At 30.6% G+C, this 12,532-nt stretch overlaps 1 protein-coding gene across 3 annotated transcripts in view; it reads right to left on the bottom strand.

Annotated features, from left to right (window-relative positions):
• The window catches only part of Mon2 (MON2 regulator of endosome-to-Golgi trafficking), a 113,863-nt gene that overhangs the window by 82,085 nt on the left and 19,246 nt on the right, over positions 1-12,532 (bottom strand). For all 3 annotated transcript variants that reach the window (XR_013091226.1, XM_076854808.2, XM_076854809.1), the window contains exons 3-8: positions 12,393-12,520; positions 11,256-11,387; positions 7,557-7,686; positions 6,505-6,602; positions 5,739-5,864; positions 2,124-2,318 (exon numbers count right to left, since the gene is read on the bottom strand). Coding sequence is in view for 2 of the 3 variants with exons in the window: in XM_076854808.2 (XP_076710923.1) it covers positions 2,124-2,318; positions 5,739-5,864; positions 6,505-6,602; positions 7,557-7,686; positions 11,256-11,387; positions 12,393-12,520 (809 nt within the window). In the remaining variant the exon portion in view is untranslated. The remainder of the gene's footprint in view (positions 1-2,123; positions 2,319-5,738; positions 5,865-6,504; positions 6,603-7,556; positions 7,687-11,255; positions 11,388-12,392; positions 12,521-12,532) is intronic.

The raw sequence follows: 12,532 nt of genomic DNA, 5'->3' as shown, positions 1-12,532 counted from the left end.
TGGATATTTACAAAAACCAACTCCCATGGTATCTATTCTTCTATTTCATTTATGCTGTGATTTTTTATTATTTTGTTCCTTTTACTAACTTTGGATTTAGATTGTTCATTTTTCTACACCCTTGAGGTGTAAAGTTAAATTGCAAATTTTAGATTTTTCTTCCTTTTTATGAAGGTATTCCTTACCATAAAGTTCTCTCTTGACAGTACTTTTATGACAACTCATAAGTTATATTTTCATTTTCATTTGTTTAATGTTTAATTTCCCTTCTGATTTATTTTTTGAACCATTAAGAGTGTGTTGTTTAATTGCCCCTATTTTCTTTCTTCTACCAATTTCTGGTTTTATTCCACTGTTGTCAAGGAAGATGTTTAGTATGATTTTAATCTTCCTAAATCTATTAAGACCTAAATTTGTCTTATATGGTCTACCGTGATCTATACTGGAGAATGTCCCATGTGCACTTAAGATTATGTGTTCTGCTAATGTTGGGTTCAGTATTCTACACATGCTCTTAAGTCCAGTTGGCTTACAGTGTTGATCAGGCCCTCTGTGTTTCCCTACAAATCTTACTGGTCTTATGTCCACTTGTTCTACACACTATAGAAAATGGGATACTAAAGTCTCTTACTATTATTGTGTTGTATACTTTTGTTCATTAAAAATAGGTTACAAATGTGAAAATATTATGATACTGAATTTAATTAATAAAACTAAAAAGAAACATAATGAATCATTTTCTTTTTTTTTTTTTTTATAATGAACCATTTTCTGAGAAATACCACTTGAATGTTTAGGAGGAAACCATAAAAGAAATAGCATTATGATCAAGAATATTACAACATATTCCACATCATAAAGTCATGCAAAAAGAGATAAAATGGATTAGAAGTAAAGAAAAATATTATATTTCTTATCCTTGATTCCATCAAATCTTTAATAAATTTGCTTTAATCTGTGAAGACATATGAAAGAGTATAAATAAAAGCAGAATATACTAGATACTATAATTTTAATTATTATTCAGATGAGCTACAAAGTTGAATTCTTTTTGTTACAAATTATTTAGAAATTATTTTTGTAACAACTGCAAGAAATAGAAAAATCAGAATCTACAACTTTTATCTTAGAAACCTGAAAATATTCCTAACTATATTAATAAAGACAACTACAATTTTAATTAGTCAGAAATGTGAACATGGATATCGCATCTTACTGAGTCCTTCTCCTTTTGTTTTTATTTTATTAGTTGTTTATAGTTACATATAACATTAGGATTCACTTAACATAATTAAAAAGCATGGAATATAATTTGCTCTAATTCTGTCCCAAGTATTTCCCCTTTCCCCGCTCTTCCCTCCCCCTACTCTCTTCCCTCCACTCTACTGATCTTTCTGCTATTACAGTTTTTTTGTTTGTTTTTTTAAGTAGTGCCTTGTGGTTACACATAATAAAAGATTCACTGCTCTATGTACATAGGAAAGTTAGGGAAGATTCATTCCACTGTTCTTTCCTTACCAATCTTTCCTCCTTCCCTCTTAACCCTTCTTCAACTCCACTGATTTTTCTTCTTTTTGACAGAATTCTCCCTACCTTTTCTTTTTTTTCCTTATTTTGGGCTAGTTTCTGCATATCTGATAAAACATTTTAACTCTGAATTCTGCTTCTGGCTTATTTTACTTAACATGGTAGTCTCCAGTTCCATTATTTAGTGGTAAATGCCATAATTTCATTCTCCTTTATGGCTGAGTAATACTCCTTTGTGCATATATACCACATTTTCTTTATACATTCATCTGTGAATAAGCTTTTAGGCTGGCTCCATAACTTGGCTATTATAAGTTGCATAAAAAGCTGAATTCTTAAAACATAAATCCTATGCTGCTTTGACATAACAGGTTATTACTCTCCTTGACATACATTATAAATACTATACAAATGCAAATAAGATTCAAAAAAAGGACAGAATGAAATTTTAGAGTACCTGAGAGAACACTTGTATGTAATCAAAAAAAATTCTGTAGAACTGAATTGAAAAAAAAATTAATACCATAAATAGACCACTTTCTTTAAAAAGCACTGCATATGAATATATACAAATATGTATGGAAAATAGCACTTACCAAAAGACTATAAAACTGCTTAATCAGGACAGAAACCACTCTCAACAATCGCATACAGATAGGAAAATATGGTTTTTCAACAGGTGCTGGGGAAGATGAAGTACTTGAACCTTGTCTGAACTTTATATTTGGAGAAAAGAGCTTTATCACAAGAGGACATACTCTTTCTTTGAGGAGGAAACTAAATTCCTGGTGCTATTTGCAAAGAAGAAAAAAGAATGAAATTAGTTTGTACTCAATACCTCTAAAATAGTCTTGCTAGCAAGTAAAAATCAGTATAAATAATTTAGCTTAATTGTAAGTATATATTTTATTATTTTACAATTTGCACACAAATTTGAGACTCACATTGCTGTTAAGAGGTCTTAGAACAAAATATTAATATTTCAAGAGTTTCTTCAATAATCATTAAAAAGAAACATGAATGATTTTAGAGTTGAGGAACTGGTGCTCATTACTAGAAACTTTTAATTGGATATTGGTGATTAAAACCAAAGAATAAAAGAAAACAGATTTCACAAATACAAGCAAACAGCGTTGAATAGACAACTGAGGAGTGAAAACCTGATTAATAAAGTAGAATAAGTTATAAAATTCACTGATTATATTTTGCAAAGAATAATCCCATTCATATAGAAGATTTAATAAATAACTTGGTTTTGTGCTAGTTGGATTACTTGAACAGAACACAAGCTGGTGAAATATGCAATGACAACCTAGCACAATTTTATAAGATGGAGAATTTTTTAAAGAATTCTTAAATTTTATTTGTAGTCATCATATATTATATAGAAAACCTCCCTTGATTTTCATTCTCTGTGTTACTTAAGAGTAGTCTCATTTTAGTGACAAACAAGGCACGATTTGCACTTAGTGATTAACTTCAAGTATATTTTATTTTGGTGTTTTAATCACATAAAATTTCATTGAAGCTATTATAAACAAAGAAAGAATCATAAAAATCATCCAAACTAATCTTTTTAATCTTATGGAAAAGGAATATAATTCTTAGCCCCAAACTTCAAGATACATGTAAGTCCAAATAACATTTTGCATGTCTCACAGATACTCCAAATGAATATGTATGAAACTAAATAATATATTTCTTATAATAAAAGTTTTGTCCACCGAGTACTTCATCTTAGCAAATCATTAACTGCTTGGGCCAAAAAGATAGAAGTCGTCTCTAAGACTGCATTTTTCATCACCTACTAAACTACTTCACTTATTGATTCAGCAATTACTTGCCAGGCACTGTGCTAGAGAAAGGGATACAGAATTAAGTACAATTTTCAATGCCCCTATCCTAGAGCTTATTTTTTAGAAAGGAAAACAGCTCCTATGCTAATGTAACTGCTCTTGAAATACACTCTGCATGAAGTATTCTTTTTTCCATTTTGCCTAAATCTAACTTACTTCATCCTTCAAGTACAAGCTTAAGCATCATCTTTTCTATTCATCTCCACTAGTCTACCAAGTTTGGTATCCAAGTTATTCATTTGCACAGTATTTTTTTAATTGTTTTTCCTGAAGAGCAGTCATCATGTGTTATCATTAAGTTAATACCTTTCTCCTCATTAGCCATGAATGGGTCATACAGCAAGGATTTTACCTGTCATATTCTTGGCATGGAACACAGACCAATACACTGTGAGTGACTGGTAAATTTTGAATATATGTGTGAATGATGAGTAAAAGAAAACTAATATCTGTCTCTGAAAAATTTTTTCAGGACTAAATTCTAAGATCTTTCATAGAAGAATTACTTTATCTCTCTGTATTACAGTAGGAAGAATAACATAGAAATTTCATGGTATAATAAATCTGAATATGTTATTATATATCAGGAGATAATAAATACTATAAAAAACAAAGAAGAATTGGAAAAATAAGTGCGCTGACATTAAAAAGTGTGCCATTTTACACAAAGTGGTTAAGGAAGAAATGCCTGTTAAGTAGACCATTGAGCAAAAACCTCAAAGAAATAAGAGTAAACCACATGGAAAAAAGCATTCCAGATCCAGAAAACAGTAAATAACAAAGGCCTTGAAGCAAGTGTGCTTGGGTGAAGTACGGCCAAAGGATGAGGCCAAAGCAAGAAATGAAATGAGATAAAAGACCAAAGAAATTGAAGACTAAATTATGGCAAGTTCCACATATCAAAACAGGGCTTCATCTTTTATTCTGGGTAAAGAAGACATTAACTGACATATTTTTAAAAAGGACTGTAAAGGCTGAGTGCGGTGGTGCAAGCCTGTAATCCCAGCAACTCCAGAAGCTGAGGCAGGAGGATCGCCAGTTCAAAGCCAGCCTCAGCAGATTAGCAAGGCACTTAGCAACTCAGCAAGACCCTGTCTCTAAATAAAATATAAAAAATGGCTGGGGAACATGGCTCAGTGGTTAAGCACCCCTGGGTTCAATCACCAGGACAAAAAAAAAAAAGAGAGAGAGAGACTAAAAAGATATGACTTCTTTGAAAAACCCATTCGAATACAGTGTTACGTACACATGCAAGACCCTGGGTTCAATCTACCAGCACTACCAACACACACACACACACACACACACATATACACACACACACACACACACACACACACAAGTAGGACAAGTGTACACCATAGGAGATCAGTTAGGAAACTAACACAATGATTTAGGTGAGAATGGATTTGACAATGATTATTGTGGTAGAAATGGTTTAGAATTAATTGGGCCCTGAATATATTTTGAAGATAATGACTGAGATATAAGATGTAAATAAAGAAGAAAGGAAAAGAAGAGAAGCTAATTTGGAATTTGGTTGACATGAGTTCAATTCCCAATTCTATCACTTACAAACCATGAAATCTTGGACAAAGTATTTAACTTTCTGCAAGTTACAGTTTCCTCATGGGGACAATAGGAATAACTAGTACTTTTAAGGCATTTGGGAAAATTAAAGAAAATATGATGTGTAAAGAATCTGGCACATAGCATTTAGATGACAGTCAAACAATAGTGATTATTATGACAATAACAACCATTTTACACAAGACTATTGGACAAGTTATATCTACTGCTTTTCCTACTGTACCATGAGGAAAGGAATCATCAGTAAATGCAATTCATTATCACCAAAAGCAGTTAATAGTTGCTTAATGTATACCAAAAATTATGAACCACATAAAAGTAATTTTAGCGCAAATTCTCAAGCCAAAAAAGACCTTACACTATTTAAACTTGATTCACACATTTTGTAGATAAAAACAATGGACAAATACATTACTTAGGGAGGGAAATAGCACAGTAAGAGAAAGAGCTAGATTGTGGTTAAAAAATGCAAGTTTAAGGCCAGCCTCAGCAATTTAGCAAGATCCTCAGCAACTTAAATATGCTGTCTCAAAAAAAAAAAAAAAAGACTGGGGATATAGCTCAGTGGTAGAGAGCCCCTGGATTCAATCCCCAGTATTAAAAAAAAAAAAAAAAGTAAGCTAATACTAAATTATTATATGTCTAAACTCTGGGGCTTTTAAATCTTTGCATTTATTAATATATAAAAAATGTTTTTTTTTTGAAAAATATCTGTGAAAAAAAATTAAAGATTTATTTTTTAAAAAAATACTATTAATGGCTTACCTGTAAAAAGACTTGTGGAAAATCATTGAGGACTGACTCAAGCAATTCAAGGCCAAATGTCCGAGTCATTTCTGTCATGCCTACTAGCCAGTAAGGGGCATCAGCATTAACCAATTGACAAAGATCCTGGAAAAATAAATCAAACAATTTCATGTGTTAGGAGGAAATGTGCTTTCTAAAAACTCAGTTTATGAAATTAAAAAAAAAGAAAGAAAATAAAACCTCCCTTCTTTAGAAACTAAGCAATAGCTAATTTAAATTGTATATGTAAATATGTATAGAATCATATAACTATTGACATATAAGTAGCAGATAGAGTAGATAGACAAATAATTGATCTAACATTTTAAATGAAAATTAAAATTTTCAATACAGATGAATTTTATTTTATTTAAAACAATTCATTCATGAGAAATGATATGAAAAGTAGGCTTCTATGAAATTATATAATATAGATCAGAGGTTTATTCTTAAATCTTCTTTGTTGAAAAAAATATTTTTTGTATAACTAGTCATCTCTAATATATCTAATCTCTAGTTCTGGTAATACATTTTTATTTCCTTAAAGTGAACTGCAATATTTTATTATGTTAATTAGCTATACTGTAAATGTAAAAGTTGTTTTTTAATCTTTTAGAACTATTTTAATACCTACTTTGAAATAGTTTTTTACATTTTCACACTAAAAACTAAATTAGATATAAAGTTCTAAAATAAAAGTCATAAAAAACTGTATAATAAAAATTATTTTTATCAACTGAAATACCTGGAAAAGCATATATGCATCTTTAGCACAAGGTTTGAGAGTACTGACAGATCTTCTGTTACTATTTCCTTGCACCAGTACTGGCTGTTCTATAATATCTGCAATCAAAATAGGATAGGTTTTAGGAGTTCATAGTGGCCTTTAATAAATCTTATATTCTGTTTAAAGGATATATTTTAAATAAGCTATTTAATTATATAATTATAAACTTTAATTATAACTTCAGAACTATGTCCCCAGAATGAAAACATAATTGAGGATCTATTTTTATATAAAATGCCATTAAAAATCACTCTTCGTTATCTTATAATCATTTTAATAAGCCTCATATCTTTGTCCATGCATTTGATTTTCCTAAAATCCCATTTTGGCCTCTTTGTCTCACAGAAATAAAATTCACATGATCTTTCAATATGCCTTTAAGTATCAAATAAATGTAAAAAGTTTACCTTATGGTTAGTTCTTCTATTATCTCACCATCTTCAAAAGAATTAACTGCCTGGTCTGCCATTATTAATCTGTCAGCTATAAATATTCACTGGCTAAGAGTCAACTAGAATGGTGTTTCCCAACTTAGCACTTAAAACAGTTCTAAATCAAATATCATGCAAATATCCAATAGAGGACTAGTTCACTAAATTACAGAATAGACAAAAAATACAATGTAGCTATCAAATTTTAAATTATGTAGATAAAAGAATAACATGAAAAATCTATAGGATATTATGTTTGGGTAAAAATACAAACAATGCAATATGTGAAAAAATACAAACTGCAGAAAATGTGAAACTATTATCTTCAATACAAAATTATGCATGCATTATAAATAAAAATGGAAAAGCAAAAGCCTCCTAAATTGTGAGGGATTTATTTTCAAAACTGCTGTTATTGACAATAATATTTTAAAATAAATATCTTAAAATAAATATTTTTAAAGTTTTCTAGTTTTTAGATATTCTGTGCTCACAGGGAAAATGCTAAAAATTAATGAAAATGAATCATGCATGTAAGAACATTTCCAAATCAAAAGGAAACAACTTTTATCACTTTACCTCTGTATCGTTCATCTTCAGCAACCATTCTCTCAAAAACCACAGTAACAACTTGTCGCACGGTAGCAGCAGCTGTATTATTTGTAATATTATCTTTTGTGAAGTGTAGTCGAAAACAAAGAACAATTGCCTACAAAAACAATTTTCATTTAGTGTGAAATAAGATTGAAGGCATGGCCATTGGCTTTATCAGATGTAACCTCAAATTAAATAATTTATGTATGACTGTTTCTCAGAGATTAGTGTCTCACCTTTTTATACAATAAAACTAAAAAAACCCTCAGATTTTAAAATAATTCAAACTCTTGGTAACCAATATAGCCATGTAAGATTGACTAATGTAATATGAAATACACTTTTTTAAAAAATTTGATTTTTTTGTTGTTTTTGTTACCACGAATTGAACTCAGGGACACTCAACCACTAAGCCAAAGCCCCGGCCCTATTTTATTTGGAGATAGGGTCTCTCTGTTTTCCAAATGATTTGATGATACAACAAATGTTATATGCATAATTTTAAGAGACAAATATTGTATGCAATATTTTAGAGATGGGGTCTCTAAATAAAATAATAAACAAACAATTTTATGTATTTATAATTTTATTTATTTATTTGTTTAATTTAGAGACAGGGTCTCACTGAGTTTCTTAACACTTTGCTGAGGCTGGCTCTGAATCCCAATCCTCCTTTCTCAGCCTCCTGAGTCCTTGGGATTACAGGCATGTACCACCACGCCCAGCAAAATTTGATTCTTTTAACATGTGTGTAATAATGCATCATGCTTTTATTTCACCAGAATGACTTGCTCTGCAAATAGTTAGAATTAAACACTTGATACGCATTAAATCATTTGGAGGAAAACTATACAAAGTGCTGGGTATATAAATAAATATACATATAGTGTGTTTTTATAGAATCATTCTTTCTTTCTCTTTAAAATCAACATTATTAAGGTGTAATTTCCAACAATAAACTGCATCCCTTCAAAGTATATAGTTTAATGAGTTATGTTTGACACGCAGGTCCTCAGAAATAGAGCCATAATCAGAATACAGAGCATTTGCATCATCTCAGAAGTTTCTTTGGGCACCTCTGCAGTCCTTCTCTTCCTCTACCAATGGCCACAGTTAACCACCCATCTGCTTTTTTTTAGAGATTAGCCAGCATTTTGTACAACTTTATAAACAGATTCATTCACTATGTATTGTGTCTGGCTTCTTTCACTTAATTAATAATTGTGTTATTCATCTATGCTATTCTGTATATGAGTAGTTGAATAGATTCCACGATACAAGTATAAAATTTTTGTTTATCCTTTCACCTGTTGATGGACATTTAGGTAGTTTTCAGTTTGGGGCTACTTTATATAAAACTGCTTTAAAAACTCACATACAAGTCTCTATGAGTTCATTTTCATTCACCTTGGGAAAACATGTAGGAGTGAAATGGCTGGGTCATCTGGTAATGAAGTTTAACTTTTTAAGAAACTGACAGTTTCCAAAAATAGATTTACAATTTTACATTCCTACCAGTAGTATGTATGAGTTCAGAACTACTCAATATCTTCAAGAGGACTTGAAATGGTAAATCTTTTTAAACTGTATCCTAATGGATATACAATGATGATTCCTTGGGGTTATAATTTACATTTCATTGATAAATTATAATGGTGATTCTCTTTTCATATGTTTGCTTGCCATTTGAATATCCTATTTTGTCAAGTGTCAAAATCATTGATCCATTTTTACTCAGTTGTTAAACTTTATAAGAGTTCTTTATATAGTCTAGATATATGTCTATTGTCAGATATTTGCTAATATTTTCCTCCATTTTATGGCTCCTTTTATAGTTCATGGATTTTGTACTCTAAAACATTTTTGCCTACCCCAATATCACAATAATTTTGCCCTATATGTTCTTCTGAGAGTCTCATAGTTTAAAAAGAGGTTGTTTGTGAAAAAATATAATGGTAAGTCAGATTCTATACCTTATTACTTTAATTATTGTTAAAAATTTTTAAAGAAATAAGTCTTTGATACCACTATTATTTTTTATATTTCAGTATAAAGGAAGGCATATTTTATAGATACATGGAAGCTTTCAAATTTCTCAATTTTGTCTTATTTCTTTATTCTTGATTTTTGATCTCCAATTATTTTATTTCCAATTTGCTAGCACACTAAAATACACCCTGTGATCAGTTCTTATTTTTTTATTAGGACAAATGACATACAAAAGAACAATAATTTGGTAGCAAGAAACTAAGAGGAACAGTGATTAAAAGAGTATGCAAAAATACATAAAACATTTTCCGTAGCAGATGTGAAGTTAAAAGAATAAACTATTTGCTATTAAATAAAATCTCACAATGGCCTAATAACATCAAATTAACAACTGAAAAGAGGGAGATATAACCACTTGAAATAATATACATAGTTTAACATGACAGTAGCCGGACATGGTCGGGCATGCCTATGAGCCTTGTGGCTCAGGAGATTAAAGCAGGAGGATCACAAGTTCAAGGGCAGCCAGCCTCAGCAACTTAGTGGGACCCTGTCTCAAAATAAAAAAATTAAAAAGGGCTGGGGATGTGGCTCAAGTGAGTGGTTAAGGGCCCCCAGGTTAAATCCCTGGTACCCCACCATCAAAAAAAAAAAACGGTATGCTTCTTTATAGGCTGTCTGTCTATCCTTAAAAGCAAGCAAATTATAATAAAACTATTATTGAAAATCCAAAACAATCCTTAGACAATAAATCATTAATTGAAGACTATTCTTCATATTACTCTGTACTTTTTATTCTTTAGAAATATTTCATAATTTAAAAAATTTTTAATTAAAATACTTTTATTGGTACATTATAGTTTTACATAATAGTTGGGTTCATTATGGCATAATCATACATGCATGGAATTTAATTTGCTCCATTTCAGTCCCCAGTGCCTCCTCTTTCCCTCCCTTCCTCCCTCCCCCTATTCTCTTCCTCTACTAGTCTCCCTTCTGTTTATTTCCTTTTTTTTTTAAAGAGAGAGAGAGAGAGAGAGAATTTTTTAATATTTATTTTTTAGTTTTTGGCGGACACAACATCTTTGTTTGTATGTGGTGCTGAGGATGGAACCCGGGCCGCACGCATGCCAGGCGAGCGCGCTACCGCTTGAGCCACATCCCCAGCCCGTTTATTTCCTTATTAAAAAATTAAATAAAGAGTTAGATAAAGAATAAAACAACTGTTACATGTTCCAAGGGTGGGAGAGGTAAAGTGAGAAATACCATTACATATGCAGGTTTATCCAGTATAATGCTGAAAGGAGACTAGATTTGAACTGTTTGGTTTATATAACATATACATGTGAAATTATTTTTAAAAGGAGAAAAGGGAGAGCTATCATAGGGATCTAAAATAGCCAAGGCAATACCATATGACACATTTTTCCCTCTTACTTCTCTCTTCCTCTTTTCTTGTCTTAACTAAACCAATCAGCAATACCTAAGGAGCTTTGCTTAAGGATCTTGACATGATTTTAAGTCTAATCTGGAGAAAAACAAAAGGCACCAATGATTATTAAAGTACAATACTGATTATCATGATAACTACAGGAAAGTTGCTTTTGATTCCAAAAGCACCAGACTTGTTCTTTTCAGCCAGCTCATTCAAAAACTGTCTCAAAGCATTTATCAACTGACAAATAGGTTTCCTACCTTAGAAAGTGCCTCATCATGGACTACTGTATTGGTTGTTAAGAGAACAAGAACTGTTTGAAGTAGCTTAAGTTCTTCAAGACTATTTTCCATTAGCTGCCAAAGCATGTTAATTATATTCCCAGCAGCAGTCTGTAAAACATTATTTTAAGAATTGTCAACAGGTAATTTAGGTGTTTAGGTGCCAAAGAAAAAAAGGGGGTCAAATATTACCTCATTTGAGAATATTCTTTATCAAAGTAACAAACTAATCATACTTTTAGACCTATAGATCCAAACACATCTCTTAACAAGTTTGATACTTATAACCAATTAATAATATTCTTAAAAAGGTAAATTTCCTAAAAATGTAACATAGCAACAAACAGCATGTAGTTCTGAAATACCTAGTCAAAATCAAAACTAATTTCTACAATAATACAGGCATTTTTCATCCAGTTATGGTCATATACAAACTAACTATGAGTCTGCTTTTCTTATATATTACTTCATTTATAATACATTATAAAAATAAAATACAATGCAAATTGACAATACATTGTATACTCAATTAAATCTGACATTGTTTAGGAAACCATACCAAGACCAAAAGAATTATCACCTTTATTGTAGTACTTATGGAGTACAAAATTAAGGTAAAATTTGAAAGCAAGATGCAGGTTCATAGTAATGAAATATTTTTTCTTGTTTTACCATCTTCAGTTTAGATACTAACAATATATAATAACAATATATTTAGATACTAACAATATATATATAGTTAATGAACAATATATTAGAACTTCAGATAATCCAGAAAATAGTCATCATTTTCTCTCCTACCTTTTAAAAAACACAAGAATTTTATTAAATAAATTTTCAATAATATTGAAAACTTACTTGATTCTAACATTACCATTTATACTACTGAATTGTGACTTAGATTACAAATAACTTGACAAAAATGTATTTCATCCTTATTTGTAACTTTTTAGTATTTAAGGAGACAATTTAACAATATTTTAAAATTAAGCCATTTTCTTCAAGTACATTGCTATTCACAAAACTTTTACATTAAATAAAAGGTAAGTTTCATTCTTTTATATGAAATATACAGATCTGACTCTATGTGCAGTTCAAATAAAATTTCTGTATTACCTCAGACACAACTTCATGTGACATGAGTCTCTGAATGGCAGCCAAACATAGCTGAGTGATCTTCGGTTCCTTGGTTCCACAACCCATTAGGAAAGGCTGTACAACCTCTGAGCTGTTCTCTTTCAATGCTTTATTTAGAA

Source organism: Callospermophilus lateralis, chromosome 4 (assembly GCF_048772815.1).
Source record: "Callospermophilus lateralis isolate mCalLat2 chromosome 4, mCalLat2.hap1, whole genome shotgun sequence".
Classification (NCBI taxonomy): Eukaryota; Metazoa; Chordata; class Mammalia; order Rodentia; family Sciuridae; genus Callospermophilus; species Callospermophilus lateralis.
Note: the sequence above shows the minus strand (reverse complement) of the source record. Positions and strands in the feature narration are given on the sequence as shown.